At 38.9% G+C, this 18,814-nt stretch overlaps 1 protein-coding gene across 7 annotated transcripts in view; it reads left to right on the top strand.

The window, feature by feature from the left end:
• BMPR1B (bone morphogenetic protein receptor type 1B) overlaps nt 1-18,814 on the top strand; it is a 638,082-nt gene that overhangs the window by 477,873 nt on the left and 141,395 nt on the right. For 5 of the 7 annotated variants that reach the window (XM_040327997.1, XM_040327989.1, XM_040328021.1 and 2 more), the window contains one exon: nt 15,523-15,724. The exons of 1 other annotated variant lie outside the window; for it this stretch is intronic. In XM_040327997.1, coding sequence (XP_040183931.1) covers nt 15,652-15,724 — 73 coding nt within the window. In that variant the 5' untranslated portion in view covers nt 15,523-15,651. Of the gene's footprint in view, nt 1-10,139; nt 10,288-15,522; nt 15,725-18,814 lie in introns of those variants that run through there. One more of the 7 variants, XM_040328030.1, reaches the window with a different exon arrangement.

Here is an 18,814-nt window from a genome sequence, read left to right on the forward strand (position 1 = left end):
GTAATATTCCTGTAATGTCGCATCCAAATCACCTCAATTAAAATGAGGAGCTGACTTGGAGGCAACTTCCATTACGGTCTATGGGCAGAAGTCAGATAGAAGTCACCTTGAAGTAGTACCTTTTCTAAAGTTGGAGTGACTTCAGTAGTGCTAATTAAGACAGCTCTCATTGACTAAAATGGGATTTCACATGTCATGCGGTTTGGAGTCTCACAAGTTGCATCCCAAGTCGCAGCAGTGTGAACCAAGCCTTAGGGAACAGAGTATTCAAATCAAATACAATATGGTTTTACTGCCCAAAATTAGAGTACCAAACATCAAGCTGCAAATTCCTGCACACTTTAAGATACACATTTCCTATAGGAAGCCTGTCAGTTCTCACTAGCTTTTAGAGTACACCACACCTAATGTCCACCTCTCTCCTGGCAGAGGGTCATAAAGTTGGAACTGGCACTATGAGCAGGAGGCCATCTTAAGGGGAAAATCAGCCTTTTGTTTTAATACAATCAGTACCACTGTCAGCGAGGTCAGCATCCCAGAATCAGCAACATGGCATCACTGCCAGCAGAGCTGAATGCATTCAGCAATTCAACCCCAGAAACAGCATAAGACTGATTCTCTCTTAAGGCATGGGAAACGGGTGTAGTACAGTACTTCAGTATTGTGAGCATATTGTATGGGTAGTGTGTATGTTTTGTGAAGATCATAATTTCGTTTGTGTGTATGTATAAAAATTACTGTTTGAGGTCCTGTGAGGTTACCTTTAATATAAAATAATGTTTTGTTTTTATAAGCATAAGGGAATTTTCAAGATACAGCACTTAACAATTAAATCTACATTTGTTCTCGTTATTGTTTTTTTTTACTTTTGTGTAAAAACGTTTAGGATTATTTTTCATATTTTGTAAAATCAATTATGTATGTTTTACATATACTTCATCAGCCACTGTGAACTGAGATGACATCTCTATGTAGGCTGCATACAATGCATGCAATTTGAAATATGTGCAGTGTTTTCAACACTACAATGTAAAACTGTTTCGATACATAGTCTGTAAATCCAAGAAAGAGTGGGCACTAAATTGTAACCTTAGGAGTCATTTTTAACAGTAGAAAAATATGAGCAAATTTATCCTGCACTGATTTTTCTCCAATTCACTTGTATATTTGGAATAGCTGTATGTCCCTACTGACAATATAGAGGGCAAATGGAAGTTTACACATGTGGAAGTAATTATCTGATTGTTGGTTAAGTGCCAAAATAGATTTTGGATGTATATCTTATGAATCTTTACTACAAAAATGGAAATTGATTTTAAGATTTTAAATGTCTTGTGTCAGCTGTTGAAGTACCACCTGAAAATTCCCAGTGCTCCTTAATTGCTAGTTGTATGATATAATATAAATAGAGGGCGCTAGGCCCATACAAAATAAGTATAGTGCCGTGAAAAAGTATCTGTTTAACAATAAAATTGCAACATAGATAACACAAATAATATATAAATAAGTCCCAACAATTGCAGGCCCCCCTGATGACGTTAACATAACGAAACGTACGTCGGAGGCAGCCTGGTCACGTGACGTACCCCCCGTGCTTTTGGACTGTCGGAGAGATCGTCTGGTTATACATGTGAGCGGCGGCTTTCATTCCCCAGCGAATCCCACTTAGGAACCGCTGTGAGCGGTGACAGGTCCGCAGCCTCAGTGCCGGGTGGGCACCCCCTAATGTAAGGAGCCATTTGGCTGTTTTTTATGTATATTTTAAAATTTTAATTAAAACGGTATCACGCTATTTGGCTATCTGGCCTCTCTTCTTTTACATACAATCCCGTGTGAGGTTCCTGGATTTGCAAAGTGGTCTGTCCGTATCTCCATGTGTTGCAGGCACAATCCTGCATAAGCTCAGTTGACCATCTTTTTCATTAAAGGGGTCAACGAGCTCTGGTAAGAGCAAACCTTATCTAAAGCACCTTGGGTGGAATTGAAAATTATACTGAAGCGGTGGTGGCATTTCTTCTTTCACAGAACTACTGTATCATTACAATTGGACTTTGTTCACTGTTTTATTTTATTTTTATTATTTTTTGATCATATTTGAATTCACTCGCGTGGTTTCAAGTGCAGCTCTGACTGCAATTGTTGGGACTTATTTATATATTATTTGTGTTATCTATGTTGCAATTTTATTGTTAAACAGATACTTTTTCACGGCACTATACTTATTTTGTATGGGCCTAGCGCCCTCTATTTATATTCTATCATGTCCACATATCACTTGTGTTATTGAGGAGCAGCTTATTATTTATTTATATATACCCAAAATATTTGTATATATTTACAAATATCTATATATAATTTTAATTTCTTTATATATTTAGTTAGGCGCGGAATTTCACTTTACACAGTTGTATGATATACTGTAACAGAAATGGAAAACTGGAAATTTATAAAAGGGGATAATTATGTAAATAAATGGGTGAATTGTGTAGTGGTCCAGCAATACATTTCTCACTTGGGTGTAGAAGCATGCCACCAACCTCTTTACACTCAGCACTGATGTTTGCTTCAGCCACACAGCTGGAACCAATGTGTGTAAACAGGACTTTCTCTGGGGGATAGAGATTTAAGATTACACAGTCATGGTTTACAGTAAACACTGCTTGCTGCCCTTTAATATATGTATTTGGTACAACCTTTTATTATATGGTAAAGTACACTGAGTTGTTCTGTAACACTAATCAGATATCTCCTATCTCTGAACAGTAATGGGGAAACATCACTTTAAATTAAAAATTTTATTTTCCCTTATGAACTAACCTATGACCTTACTAACTCATAAATATAACTCATGAGTAATGTTAAGGGCCCTTTCACTTGAGTGGTTCCTTTTTCAGACATTCGCTTTTTTAGCAGGGATCGCTACGTTGATCCCCACTGAGCCGGCTGATGACAAGTCCGTCTCTGCACACTGTGCAGAAACCGACCTGTTAGATCTCTGCTTTCCTCTACGAGAGATTGGATGAAAACGGACCGATCGGGCAGATCAGATGTTAGCGGACATGTGACTGCTGACATTCATCGCTCCATAGAGATGTATTGAGCGTCTGTTCAGGTCCGCCTGAGGCCCCGTACACACGAATTCAGCCAGAAACTCGATCGGAGCTGGATTCTGCCGAGAAACTCGGTCGTGTGTACACTTTTCGGGCCAAATAGAGAACATGTTCTCTATTTCCTCGTTGTTCAATGAGGAAAGTTGGCCCACCGAGATCCTCGGCGGCTTCAACACAGAACTCGACGAGGAACTCGATGTGTTTGGCACGTCGAGTTCCTCGGACGTGTGTACGGGGCCTGAAACACTAACAGGCAGATCTGAGCGGTCCACTCGTGTAAAAGAGCCCTAAGGCCTTTTTCACACGGGGCGGATCAGTTATGATCCGCCCCGTGAACCTCCGCTTGTTCAGCGGGGATCGCTCCGATGATCCCCACTGAGCCGGCTGATGACAGGGCGGTCCCCGCACACTGTGCAGGGACCTCCCTGTCTTTTCTCCACTCTCCTTTATGGGGGGATCGGATGAACATGGACCGTCTCTCCGTGTTCACCTTATCCGATCCGCAGACGGATGGAAAAATAGGGTTTCATATGCCTTGTTGACACCTCTCCAAAAAAAAGCGTTTATGGTTGTGGACAAAAAGCTCGATTTTGGTCTCATCACTTCAAATGACTTTGTGCCAGAAGGTTTGAGGCTTGTTTCTGTGCTGTTTGGTGTATTGTAAGCGGGATGCTTTGTGGCATTTGCGTGGTAATGGCTTTCTTCTGACGACTCTACCATGCAGCCTGTTTTTTTTAAGTGCCACCTTATTGTGCATCTTGAAACAGCCACATTACATGTTTTCAGAGGGTCCTGTATTTCACCTGAAGTTATTTGTGTGTTTTTCTTTGCATCCCAAACAATTTTCCTGGCAGTTGGGGCTAAAATTTTAGTTTGTCTACCTGACCGTGGTTTGGTTTTAACAGAATTACTAATTTTCCACTTCTTACAGTTCTTGATTAGAATTTGAACACTGCTGATTGGCATTCTCAATTCCTTGGATATCTTTTTATATCACTTTCCTGTTTTACACAGTTCCAATACCTTTCCCCGCAGATCGTTTGACAACTCTTTGCTTTCCCCATGAATCCAGAAACGTCAGAGCAGCACTGGATGAAAGATAATTACTAATTACAAGCAAACAGACCACAGGTGAGGATGGTTTAATAGCCATTCAACCCCCTTTGTGTCAACTTGTGTGCATGTTATTAGGCCAAAATCATCAGGATATGTAAACTCTTGAGAAGGGTCATGAATGATGGTAGTTTCTGTTGTGATTATGATTCAAAAAGAGTAAACACAGTTGATTGATAATAAATGGCTTCAGCCAAACACTAACCATGAGTGAAAGAAAGGTTTTTGTGTTATTCATATTCTCTTAAAAATGGCCAAGAAATCATAAATTCTGCAAGGGTATGTAATCTTATGAGAGCAACTGTATATACTGTGTGTGTGTATATATATATATATATATCTATATATCTATATATATATATATATATATATATAGATAGATAGATAGATAGATAGATAGATAGATAGATAGATAGATAGATAGATATAGAGATAGATAGATATAGAGATAGATAGATAGATAGATAGATAGATAGATAGATAGATAGATAGATAGATAGATAGATAGATAGATAGATAGATAGATAGATAGATAGATAGATAGATAGACATGTGCTCTTTTGGCTAGTAAAGCTTTTAATAAGAGAGCAATATTTTACACTTAAAAACTTATATTCAGTAGCTCAGTGCCTGCACACAGTCACATTATAAATGCTCTGGCCTGACACCTGTGATGTCAAGCACCGTAACAATGCACTGCCTGCCCCCCTGCCTCCACTCACAGAAGCACAGTTTGATATAAAACCTGCCTTGTCTTTCCCTTTTCTAAAATTAGCAAATCAAGCCATGCAAATGAACTCTACAATGAGAAGCTCTATTTTATTTTCTTACAAGGCTTTTGTTTTCAGCCCTGGAATTTGCTTAAAAAGCTATTGTTTTCATTTGTAACTGCAGCAGAATTTGTGCAGAAAAGCAGACTTGGAGGCAGACAATAGGAGAGAACAGCCTGTAACACAGCTTTAAACTTTATTAAGTCTGCCTTGGACCCCTTTTCCTCTTTAGAGCTAAATGGAAGAAAAGTTTGGCAGCCACCATGCTGTGCTCTTGATTGATGCCCTGAACATCTGAAGCACTTTTGTGTCCAGCTCGCTCTTTATGAGTGCATAATGTGTGAATACTCAAATAAGGTCAGCCCTTATCACATGTAATCTAGGCCTCAGCACAGATCAACAGTGACAGTCATACCCAGTAAGCGAGTGCACAAATCATTCTCGGCATGCACAGAGCAGCTTAAATGATTGTTGACAGTCACTGGTGTTCTATGGAAAGCAAAGTAAAAATAAAAGAGATCTAGGTGTATCATGCAGTCCTGTAGCGAAGATGAAAGAGGGAGCATTCTGGGTAGAGAAGTATATTTAAAACAAAGATGAAATTTGCAGTCTCTTTAAAAAAAGTCACAGAGAAATAATAGATAGCAAAATACAGAAAGAGCAGCAACCCATGGCAACCAATCAGATTTCAACTTGCCAAAGTCAAACCATGAGTATATAATTCAGAAAGAATTCTGATTGGTTATTGCAAGTGACTGAATTTTGCTTTTTGAATATTTCTGGCAGTTTCTACAGTTACAAATTTGGATGTTTAACGCAACAGAGATTCACTAATGTTCTTCTTTGTAATATATATTTTGCCACAAATAGCAAGTCTTCCATTAGTTATGACAAAATGTCCAAGAGTATCCCTTTCTCAAAACAATCAACAGTGAAAGAGGGTTCCACTTCTACACAGGGTTTGAACACTTTTATGGTTGAAGAAAAAAATCCATCATGCTAGAGGATTAATTCTTCTAAGAGCTCTTATATACAGGCTCCAAAAAAACAAGTTTTTAGGCATTTGGACATTTTTTTAAATGTAAATGTGGCCTTTTGCGCACAATGAACCTGTACACATAAGCATGTAAATAACAGTTAACTATTGCTGCTTATACTGTAGATCAGTAAAAATATCCAAAATTGTGTATTACTTGGCAGTATTTTACACACGTACGTACAGTATGTATGAATACATGAATATATATATATATATATATATATATATATATATATATATATATATATATATATATATATATATATATATATATAGTATACAGAGCCTTGAAAAGGTATTCCTACTCCTTGAAATGTTCCACATGTTGTCATGTTACACTAAAAAAAAAAAAAAATTTATGTGATAGACAAACACAATTGCGAATTAGTGGCAAGATTTGAAATTTGCTGTTCACAGATGCTCTCCATTCAATCTGACAGAGCCTGAGCTATTTTGCAAATAATAGGCACAGATGTAATTCTCTAGATGTGCAAAGCTGGTAAAGACATACCCAAAAAGACTTGCAGCTGTAATTGCAGCAAAAGGTGGTTCTACAAAGTATTGACTCAGGGGGGCTAAATACAAATGCATGTCATGCTTTTCAGATATTTATTTGTAAAAAAAAATGAAAACCATTTATAATTTTCCTTCCACTTTACAATTATGTGCCACTTTGTGTTGGTCTATCACAAAAATAACAAATAAAATACATTTACGTTTTTGGTTGTAACATGACAAAATGTGGAAAATTTCTGTATTATTTGAATATTTGGCATTCTGAGAGCTAGAGGAATTCTTATGCACTAAACACAACATACTGTACAAACTTTCTGCCGGCAAGATCTGATGTACATACATCAGTATCGTACGGAAGAACACTAACGCAGGGTATACACAGAGAGTTTTTTCATTCAGCCATTGGGGTGAACGAAAGAGAAACTGACAGACCCCTGCATCTACGCTAGTGATGTGGATGTGGGAATCTCTATCACTGCACTATTGTATTCTGACAGCAGGAACACACCCTTATATTACTGATCATTGCAAACATCACTGATTTATTACATTTTTTTTGCTTTTAAACCTGATTGAAGCTGTTCTTAAATACAATAAACAGCCTGTAAGCATTTCTGAATACTGTCCTTGTTCTATTTACATATAATACACATGCAGAATGTAATAATACATATTAATAATTGATTGAAAAAATAGTTTTCCTTACTTCTTTGTACTTCACACTTTGGATAGTGTCACTGTGACCTCAAGTTTGGCTTTATACATTCTAATAATTAAACATAAGAGCGGTTTGAGGAAGAAAAGCATTAACTTTCTTTTTAAATGAGCATATGAATGTATAAAAATGGAGTGGGTATACAAAAAGGATCACCCCTTTAAAATAATCACATTTTGTTGCTTTGCAGCCTGAAATAAAGACAAACACAGTTGTTGTTTTATCCAGCTGTATTTACTCAGTGCAACTTATAACATTCAAGTGAAAGAAATAATACGAACATGTCAGAATTTTTTTTCAAAAACAGAATCACTGAGTTGGAAAAAGGATCACCCCTCCTTGTAAACTTGTAAACTCAATCAGGTGTAGCTAGTGACCTTCTCAATGGCACACAAAGCCATTTGACTTTCAACTGTGATCAGCCATGGACATTTTGATTCGCCCAGCATGAAAAGAGCTTTCCTGGAGTATTTCAGTCCCTGGTAGTGCAACTGAACCAAACAATCAACTATGGATGGCAAGTCACTGCCACCGGGATCTCCGAGATAAAAGTTGTGAACAGGCACAATTCAGGAGAAGGATACCAAAAATGTCAAAGGCTTTATGAATGCCTAGAAGCACAGTGAAGTCTGCTATTAAGAAGTGGGAGGTATTTGGTACAACACTGACCCTCCCTAAATTAGGACGTTGCTCCAAGCTGGATGAAAGAGCCAGGAGGAAACTGGTCAGAGTGGCTACCAAAAGGCCTACCGCAACTCTGAAGGCAGTTGCATGAATTTTTGACAAAGAGTGGTCATTGTTTTCATGTGACAACAATATCACAAATTCTCCACAAATGTGGCTTGTATGGGATGGCTGCAAGAAAAAAGCCACTCCTCAAAGAAAGGCCACATGCAGTCAGGACTGAACTTTGCCAAAAACCACCTTAAAGATTCTGAGGTCACGTGGAAAAAAAATTTATGGTCATATTAGACTAAAAAATAATTGTTTGGCCTCAACACCAAACGATATGTCTGTCAGAAATCCAAAACAGCTCACTATTTAAATAACACCATTCCTACAGTAAAGCATGGAGGTGGTAATATCCTGTTATGGGGGTGTTTCTCTTCAGCAGGGAATGGAGCACTTGTCAGGATAGAAGGAAAAATGTATAGGGCAAGATACCATTGAATTCTTGAGGAAAATCTGCTGTCCTCTGCCAGAAAGTTGTTAATGGGAAGAAGGTTTACCTTCCAACATAACAATGACCCAAAGCACACAGCAAAAATGACAACACAGTGGTTGAAGAAGAAAAGGGTGAATGTCATTGCATGGCCTAGTCAGAGCCTAGACGCAAACTCCATTGAAAATCTGTGGGATGACTTAAAGACTTCAGTCCACAAACGGTCACCATTAAAATGAACTTGAGCAGTTCTGCAAAGAAAGAGTGGACAAATATTACAAAGTCAAGATGTGCAAAGTTAGTAGAGACATATCCCAACAGACTAAAGGCTGTATTTAAAGCAAAGCGTAGTTCAACAAAATACTGGCACAAGGGGGTGATCCTTTTCCAACTCAGTAATTCTGTTTTTGATTTATTGTTGGTGTTCTATCTTTCACTTGAATGTTATAAGTTGCACTGAGTAAATACAGCTTGATAAAAAAAAACTGTGTTTGTCTTCATTTTAGGCTTCCAAGCAACAAAATGTGATTATTTTAAAGGGGTGATTTTTTTATACCCATTGTAAAGTGGAAATTTTAGCTCCAGTCTAGTGGTAGTAGGCTTTTTTTCTTGGGTTGTCCATAAACATATGATAAGAACAAGAGACACACTGTTTCTCATGTGCTAGATTGGGATAACAAGCACATCAGCCCTTCACAGGGATATTTTCGAACTTGTTTGAAAGTCTCTGTGTGAGCAGACCAATATATATAAGTACCACATGTGAATCACTGTTAGCTTCAGGAGGCTGTGTCCAGAAATGCCATCATTGATTACACACTTGCTTTTATATTAATTCGTTTGTGATTTAGATTCTGTATTAGAGTGAAATATATTAAATCTGAATATTGAATTATTTAGAGGGTAGATGCACATTTAGAGTCACTGTATCTTCCTGTGTATACGCCATGCATCACTTTTTTTGGCAACTGTGATTTAGGGTTGAAGCATATTAAGATTTAACCATTTTTTTTAAAAAATACAGGGTTTTCAGGTCCATTTAGCTAGTCCAGTCAGAAACTAGGCACACACTACTGCTTACAGAACAGGGCTGGCGCAAGGATTTTTGACACCCTAACCTAATTTTGCCGCCCCCCCTTGGCTTTACCCCTGACTACACCCCCTTTGCCCTGCCCATATATACCCCACCTTTTTAATGAAGCAACCATCAAATGTAGCCTCACCAGCTCTGTGCCTCAGACACTATGTGCGAACAGAGCGGCGGCTGCCTGCTGATGCTGAGACTTAGTTGCTTTCTGCAGCGAGAAGAGAGTAGGAACACCAGTGGCCGGGTGCCCTAGTCAGCAGTGCGCTCTAGGCGGCTGCCTAGTTTGCCTAGTGGTAGCACTGGCCATGTAACTGAATGCACTCCAAGCTATGACTACAACAGAACACTAGAGCAGGCGATCCAAGTAGTCATTTAAACTGTAACCCCATGCAAACAGATAAATACACAGTTGAAATCCATGCAATGTTAATATAATAGTTATGATAATTGAAATAGACTGTATGTACAGTATGTTACTATAATGCTGTTTTACCTATAAAGGAATCAGTAATTCTGATAAGCCACTTGTGTGTTTCACAAGCCTCTACAACGGCAACAACAATTATTTTCTTGTTCCAGTTTTACTATTTCCTGGTTCACATTTACTGGGATGACAGGGATGATGATGCTGGCTCACCGTTGAAGGAGCAACCTGTTCAAAAAGCATAGCTGAACCAGAAAAGAATGCTGTCATCTGCCTAGCTGTGCAGAGTACCAGAGACATATGCATCACACAACTGGCTGAACAGGATTACAAGTCTTGTACAATTTGAAAGTAAAGTATTCAAAAAATATCCAAATCTTGCCCTGCCCTACACCAATTTTGCAGTCTAAATGTTGTTTGTTCACAAAGTTTCCTTATGTCTGGTCCTATGGCCCACTCTCAGCAATTGCCCTGTTGAAGTCTGTTTGTAAATTTCCTATAATCTTTAGTACTATGTAAGGTTTATTTTATTGGCATATTTCATTCAGAGTTGAATGTGTGTGGAAGTGTAACCTGATAAAATCAAATACCCCTATTGTAATACAGCTAATATCTGTCTATCTACTTTACTAGTGGGGCTTTTCACATAATAGTGCTGTAGGGTAGATGTAATTATTAACTCTTCCCGCTTCCATAAAAAAACACACAGCATTTTGTTTACAGATTTGTTTTTAAGACTAAAGCCTGGTACCTACGATCCAATTTTCCACAGACAAAATGTAGGACTTTTGTCCGAAGGGCGTTGTCCAGGAATTTGTCTTACATACAAATAGCAAAGAATTGTCGGCCAACAAACACAAAACATATGTGGTTTTTCAGCTCTTTAGCGCAACCCTTTGGGCAACTTCTGCTAATGTTGTGTTATGGTGAGGATTGCTTGCGAGCATGCGTGTTTTTACTTTGGACTTTTGTCCGGCTGATATTTGTACACATGATTGGAAAATCCGACAACACACAATTGTTGGCGGAAAATTTTAAAGCATGCTATGCAACATTAGTCTGCGGAAAGTCTGACAAAAATTGTCAGATGGAGCATACAAACGGTTGGATTTCCCGACAACAGCCTGTCATCACACAATTCCCAGCAGAAAATCCGATCGTGTGTACGAGGCATTAGAAAGAAAATTGCTCCAACGTTTGCCAACATCTTAAACGTTTTTAAGACTTATACCTTATTATTCGGGCATTAACGAATGAATGCATATGAATTGAATCCTGTGGAAACATAGCAAATAGTATGCTTACTATACATGTATATACATTTGTGTAAAACAAGGACCGTAAAGTACCTTTTCTTGTAAGGTTATTCTGGGTCATGAGATTGCAAAGCTTTTTTTACTGTAGATCTTCCTGATAGCAGGAGGCGAGTACTAGATATCTTCACACAATGTATTTCCTGCTGTGTGCGCTGCATTCCAATAGCTGATGCTGCAATCCAGAAGGAGGTTCCTATCACTGCGCACGCTCTGCTCAGAGGGCTATAAGCTGCCATTTGATAACAAGGCTTTGGCCAGGAGCCCCTGTGAATCAACCAGGCAGGGGGCGTGCCAGGAAAACAGGCTATGGGAGATGCAGGCACGCTATGTGTGGACACAGCATCCTAACATTAAACTAATGGATGTAAACTGACCATTGAGGTATGGATGCGCTTCCATGCTTACTATGGTTAGTTTACTTTAAGGTATAGCTATACTCAGCTTCTCTCCAGCACTTTGATGTTCCAGGGCTCTATGCCAGCTGCTGACATCTTCACCCTGGTGGCTTCCGAGTATCAATCCCCTGCTGTTTTAATTGGCAGAGTCAGTCCTGGGCAAGTGCAAGAGTTTTGTCGTCTTGGCATAGCCTAAATTCTAGCCTGAGCTGCGTGTGCACTGTTCAGTATATAGTGTGGACAGGTAGGTAAAAAACTTTAAAGGGATTGTAAAGGTAAAACATGTTTTCCTAAATAGCTTCCTTTATCTTAGTGCAGTCCTCCTTCACTTACCTCATCCTTCGATTTTGCTTTTAAATGTCCTTATTTCTTCTGAGAAATCCTCACTTCCTGTTCTTCTGGGCCAGATCCACATACATTTAGATCGGCGCAGCGTATCAGAGATACACTACGCCGCCGTACCTTACCTGGCGTATATTCGAATCCTCAGCGATTGGAGTCATGAGACAGGCAGTCTCAATTGGAGTCATGAGACAGGCAGTCTCAATTGGAGTCATGAGACAGGCAGTCTCTAGTCTCGTGAGACTAGAGACTGCCTGTCTCATGACTCCAATTCCTTCACCGATACCTCACCCTTTTGTAATGGAAGGGATTGCACGACCGGTGACCTGATTGTGGTCAAGTGTGTTTTGTATTGTATTTTAATGTTATGTAGTTTTTATCTTGTTTTTGATGTCTTTATGTGAATAAATCTTTTTAAATATATCCAATGTGAATTACTCTGGTTGTTTTCAACCAACATATGTAGTACCGGTATAGTCCTCCCCGCCCACTTTTTCCTGTTGGAGCTTCAGGGTCTATGGGGAATCCCTGAGACCCCTCAATTTATATTAGAATACTAGGACGATGGTACACCCCCTATTCTATTGTACTTTTTCAATGATAAAAGGTTAAATCATTTTTTTAACTTAGACGTGAGTTACGTCCATCCCTATTCACGGACGACTTACGCAAAAAAATATTTCAAATTTCGACGTGGGAACGACGGCCATACTTAACATGGCAATTCTATCTATACGCCGCAAAATACCAGCTTTAACTATACGCCGGAAAAAGCCGACTACAGACGTTAGAAAATGCGACGGCCGCGCGTACGTTCGTGGATCGTCGTAAATCGCTAATTTGCATACCCAACGCAGAAAACGCCACCCAGCGGACGCCGAAGTATTGCATCTTAGATCCAAAGGCGTACGAAGACGTACACCTGTCGGATCTAACCCAGAAGCCGTCGTATCTTGTTTTGAGGATTCAAAACAACGATACGACGCAGGAAATTTGAAAGTACGCCAGCGTATCAGTAGATACGCTGGTGTACTTCCTCTGTGGATCTGGCCCACTGTCTGTAACTCCACACAGTAATGCGAGGCTTTCTCCCTGGTGTGGAGTGTCGTGCTCGCCCCCTCCCTTGGACTACAGGAGAGTCAGGGCGCTCTCTACGTTGCAGATAGAGAAAGGAGGTGTGTGTTAGTGGGCGTCCTGACTCTCCTGTAGTCCAAGGGAGGGGGCGAGCATGACACTCCACACCAGGGAGGAAACTATTACTGTGTGGAGTTACAGACAGAAGAACAGGAAGTGAGGATTTCTCAAAAGAAAAAAAGACCCCTTTAATGCCTGTCTGGTTCCAATTTTTTACTTCATTAAAGTTCCACTTTAACCTCCCTGGCGGTATGATTATTTCAGATTTTAGGTGCTAAAAAGCAGTACCTTTATTTTGCAAGGAAATTTGGCGTTTTACGTTGTAGGCCTGCAATTCTTAGGAATAACTCACTTAAATCTGTCCAAACAAGAGTCTAGTAGACATCTCGGGTATGAAAACGTTTGAAAAACAAAATTATAAATTATAATATAATAAATAATTATAAATAATTATAACAAATAATAATATAATTATAATAAAAAATGATTCAATAATGTAATCAACTCAAAATCACTGAAATTTGCTCAGTTGCAGAATTGTCGCTGTCATTACTTTTATTTTTTTATGACGAATTTCCCCACAAATCGCTATCGCACAATTCTGCAAGTGATTATAATTTATTATCACTGTTTTCTAGCTGCTCTAAAACCACTTTTGACATAAAGGGAAACTTTTTGTATGGCCAATCTACAGTTTGCAGGCAGAAAGAACAGTTTTTATTATATACAAGTACATGCAGGACACTCGGCAGACCACTAGGGACAAAGGGGGTGTGTATTTTTTACATACAGTACTGTAATCTGTAAGATTACAGTATACTGTATGTATTGTGTTTATTTACTTTTTTGAATTTGGCACCGTTCCCCACCCCCTTGCGTCGTTACGTCGCAGGGAACGGAGCTCGGCGGCACACAGGGACACTGTGAATCGAGCGAGGAGACAATGCTCGATCACACAGCGTGGGGGCATCGCAGGATCCAGGGACAAGGTAAGTAAATAGGGTGACCACGTGTCTCGGATTGCTCGGGACAGTCCCGCATTTTGCATGTTTCCCCCGGGCACCTTCATTCCAGGACAATACAGTGTCCCGGGAATGAAACTGACACAGCCACCCCCGGGGCCAATCTGATGCCCCCAAAAAAGGCTGCCACATCACCGCTTTACTCACTGACAGTACTTGTCCTGGCCGGGAATGCCTGGAGGAGCACAATCCTGCCCCCTGCTTGTGATTGGATAAATCATAAATCCCGCCTCTTGTGTCCAATCACTGTGCTGTGATTCGTTACAGCACAAGCTGATTTTTGGGAAGGGAGGGTGTCCCTGAATGGTAGTTTGGAAATGTGGTCACCCTATAAGTAAACCATGCCTGTGGCTGCTGCGAGGCGATCCCGAGTCTGGCTTGGGGTTACCGCTTTTGGTAATGAAATACCACCCTGAGCCAGTCTCAGGAATACCGCCAGGGGGGTTAAGGAAGCAAGAGGACTGTCAGGATCAACCAGGCAGTTGATATGAAAGGAGACAATACACAGAAAACAAACTACAATAAAGAAGTAAACATTAAATAAAGAGAAACACACACACATGGCTAAAAAAAAAAGATTTTTACGGTAACATACACTTTAAATCCAAATTACAATGTACTATTTTTTTTTTTTATATTATGCTTAATGTATTATTAATTTCGATTTTTTATGGCGTGCAAGATTAAAAAGGTGTCTTCATTTTATTATAATTTTTATAACAGGTATTTTATGATCATTTTAATGGATCCCATAAAATCAACAGTGTGCTATTTATTCTGCTGCTCAGTTGCTAAATCAACAATTTATAGTTGTTCAGATAGCCGATCAATAACATAAAAAAAAGATTATAGCTAGACCTCTGGGCAATATAGTAGAAATCACATACATTAGCAACCTATTAATAAAGGAAAAGCCGCTAATATGTGTCAACAGCACAATAAATACAAACACATTGGCAAATGCTTTAGGATGCTAGAGCCCATGTTTCCCTAAATTCTATTGAACCGTACATGTTTTATTTAAAAGATGTTATCATTTAACTTCCAATTACACATGATTAAATGTAACAAGCCATAAAACATTTGATTAGAGGGTTTTACAAGCTCCTGGTCAGAGAATCAACTTCAACTTGATATGAAGTGTGTGGGGGAGGAGGTGTGTGCAGTGCTGAAGAGGTTAACAGCTTTTGTCAAGATAAGGCGAGGAAGTCTACACAAACTCTCATCTGGCCAGTCAATCACAGCTTCTGTTTTTAGCAATAAGGTCTGGCTTGGGAACTCTTTGTTGTGTTTCCCCCACGAGGAGGTGATCAGTTGAGCTCTATGTGGTGACAGAACTTGCTTGTAACAGGCTTGCCTTTCACATTCTCCTCACAGGCTCCCCAGCAGACTTTTCGCAGGATCTGAGCTGTGGTTGGATTGGAGGACTAGAAGAAATACAAAGAGAGATTGGACTTTACATCCCCCAGGATTAAGCATCAAGCCTGCAGTTCTTCTGCAATAGGAATGGGCTGGTTTGAGGACCCAAGCTGGCAGTTGCATGTTTCCCTGATAATGCTCCTGTCCCTGCATACCAGAGGTAAGATTGGAGGGTATTTCAGTGATCAAATGTATCTTTCTGTTACACACCCTTCTCGTTTTACTTAATCCATGTTGGGGCTGGGACCACAAAAAGCTGTAACTTTTATAGTGCCAGTCCTAAAAGATATACTTGTTCCCTTCTTGTGTAGAGAGTGATGCTCTGGATACTGTTAGAAGGATTTCGAGCTGCCAAACAGTCTTATCTTGTGTTACATTCACATTTGCTTTATGTCAACTCATGTGAAGTCATGTTTAGCTGCTGTACATGGTTTCTTAAACAGCACGCGCCCATGACACTGCAGCCCATAATTCAGAACATATCGCATGTTAATCTGATGTTTAGGAAAACAAACCTCTTGACTGGAGAAGAATGTACACAGCTAGTGATGCTATGCTCCAGGCTACTAATATTGACAAACCAGTTATTGTGTATGAAACCCATTTCATTATATTATCTGAGACTCCTGATTTCCTTGGGATTGTTCTACTTTGTTATTTGGATTTCAGGGGGATAATAATTCATGTCACTTTGCAAGTTTTCCTTTAATCTGTATGAAGATTTTTTCGTGCTATGAATTAGTGTGTCTCGGCAAGCACTACAGGGTTCCTTCATGGAATAACAATCTCGTCCCCCCCTCTGAAACCCACACTGAGTCCTAGCAGTGCAGCATCATTAACTCTCTGAGACTACAATTTTTACTTTGTTGAGGCATTACCCTCATTCTGAAATATTTTGGGGAACATTTATATATATATATATATATATATATATATATATATATATATATATATATATATATATATATGTCTAATCTGTAATTTGATGCATTGGAGATTTTTGCATCTTTCCTTGGCTTCGTTATGCACATTAATACAAATTTTTACCTGGGGTGCCCAAACTTTCGATCCCCACTGTATATAGAATAAAAAATATATATATATATATATATATATATATATATATATACTTTCAGCAATAAGTGGTGAGGTGTGCCTTTAAGGTATTTGTAATATATATACTACACACAAAACAGTAATGCCATTTACACTGTTTCTTACAAATGTGTTGTAGAATGTTTTCAGTAGTTAATGCTAACAAGCTTGATATACCTTTAAAACGTAATATAAATAAAAATGCATACTTTTTGTGTAGTGGGCATTGGATATATCTGAGTTCAATTTCAAACAGTCAAGCAAGACTGGGTTATGTCTTGACTCAAATATTTTTTATTTAATTCTATACAATCTAGACATTATAAGTTGTCGATGTTATAATGATCCTGTCTACAACCCATGCTTTTGATATTGTGTTACGTTTTGTAATAATGATTCCTATGGCACAATGAAAGTTTGTGTAAAGTGTTTTGTGAGTTTAGTAATGATGGCTGGGCTAATAAGTTTGGAGAATTTTCCCTAAGATTGACAGTCAGAGGCAAAACTTTTTTTTAGAACAGCGTGGACAAAAAAAAATATATAAAGATGAAATTTCAGTATTGGAATTTGGATTATGTTGGATATTACCAATTCCAAAAACTTTCCCCCAGGAAACTGTAACAGACCATAGCAAAACATATAACACAAAATCAAGTATTTTGTTATCACTGACAATTGTAACAACTGGAATTACTGTACGTGTTACATATAGTTGACATCTTATCGGCAGGACTTACTTTTTATTTGTTTCTATTATTATGGGTAATTTAAGTGACAACTAGTAAGTAAAAGACATGAAATGCAAGTGGATGTTTACAACGTGGTGTATATTGAGTTGCTGATGGGAGTATTGAGTTGTGAATTACAATAGCTTTTTCTGGAATGGAATCTCAGCCAATGGGGTAATTATGATCACCTTTTCACACAGGATCTTAATCCTTCTTGAATAAATCATCTTGTGATGTGTGGCTCTGTAAAGGTTTTTGTGTGCACCAGAGGTCATAGCCATTCATCATATCACAGTAGCAGTTCTTTCTGTTTGTTTACAAAATTGACAAAGCAATAGGGATTCATAGTAGGGGTAATCATTAACCAAAACAATCACCTAAGTGGAACAAAAGTTTGTGTTTAGATCCATGAGAATAAATTATTCGTGTAAATGGCAATTGTTGTTACTTTTTGGTGTATCCTTTAACCTAAAAGACCAGATGCCTTTTTTACAAAATGTAATGGTCACAAAGTTAAAGCATGGTGGTAAAGATGGTAGTCAATATTTTAGTGGCTGCTGCTATATTTTAAATGGAGTGGATCACAACAGGAGTTGTTTTATATATAAATGACAAATAAAGTAAAGTATACCATACAATGCATCACATCTGTAAAACAGATGCTAGTACTTTAGTTCACATATCTAGGACCTTACATCTAATGCCCCGTACACACGATCGGAATTTCCATTGGGATAAACTCTGACTGATTTTTCTGACGGAATTCCATTCAAGCTGTCTTGCACACACGCGGTGACGTACAACACTATGATAAGCCGAGAAAAATTAAGTTCAATGCTTCCGAGCATGCGTCGACTTGATTCTGAGCATGCATGTTTTTTTCTCCGTTGGAGTTCCATACACACGAATGGAATTTCATTGGGAAAAAAGAGAACATGTTCTCTTTCTAAGTGTTTCGGAATTTCCGATGGAAAAACTCCAATGGGGCACACACAGTCGCAATATCCGATGAAAAAATTCCGTCTGACTTTTTCCATTGGATTTACCGATTGTGTGTACAAGGCATTAGGCTTTTTTGGATTTTTTTTTTTTTTAAATTAAGTGGTAGATCCACGTACCTCCCCTGCACCCGGCGCAGATGTGAGATACGCTACGCCGCTGTAACTTACCTGGCTTTGGTTTGAATCCTCAAATGAATTTGCTCCGTAAGTTACAGCGGCGTAGTGTATCTCTTGCGGCGGATTTCAAATTGGGCGGGTAGGGGGCGTGTTTCATTTAAATGAAGTGCGTCACCATGCCGAACGAACTGTGCATGCGCCGTCCCTAAAATGTCCTGCCGTGCATTGCGCTAAATGACGTTGCAAGGACGTCATTGTTTTCAACGTGAAAGTAAATGGCGTCCAGCCCCATTCACGGAACGAAGTAAA

This window comes from Rana temporaria, chromosome 1 (assembly GCF_905171775.1).
Source record: "Rana temporaria chromosome 1, aRanTem1.1, whole genome shotgun sequence".
Taxonomy (NCBI): Eukaryota; Metazoa; Chordata; class Amphibia; order Anura; family Ranidae; genus Rana; species Rana temporaria.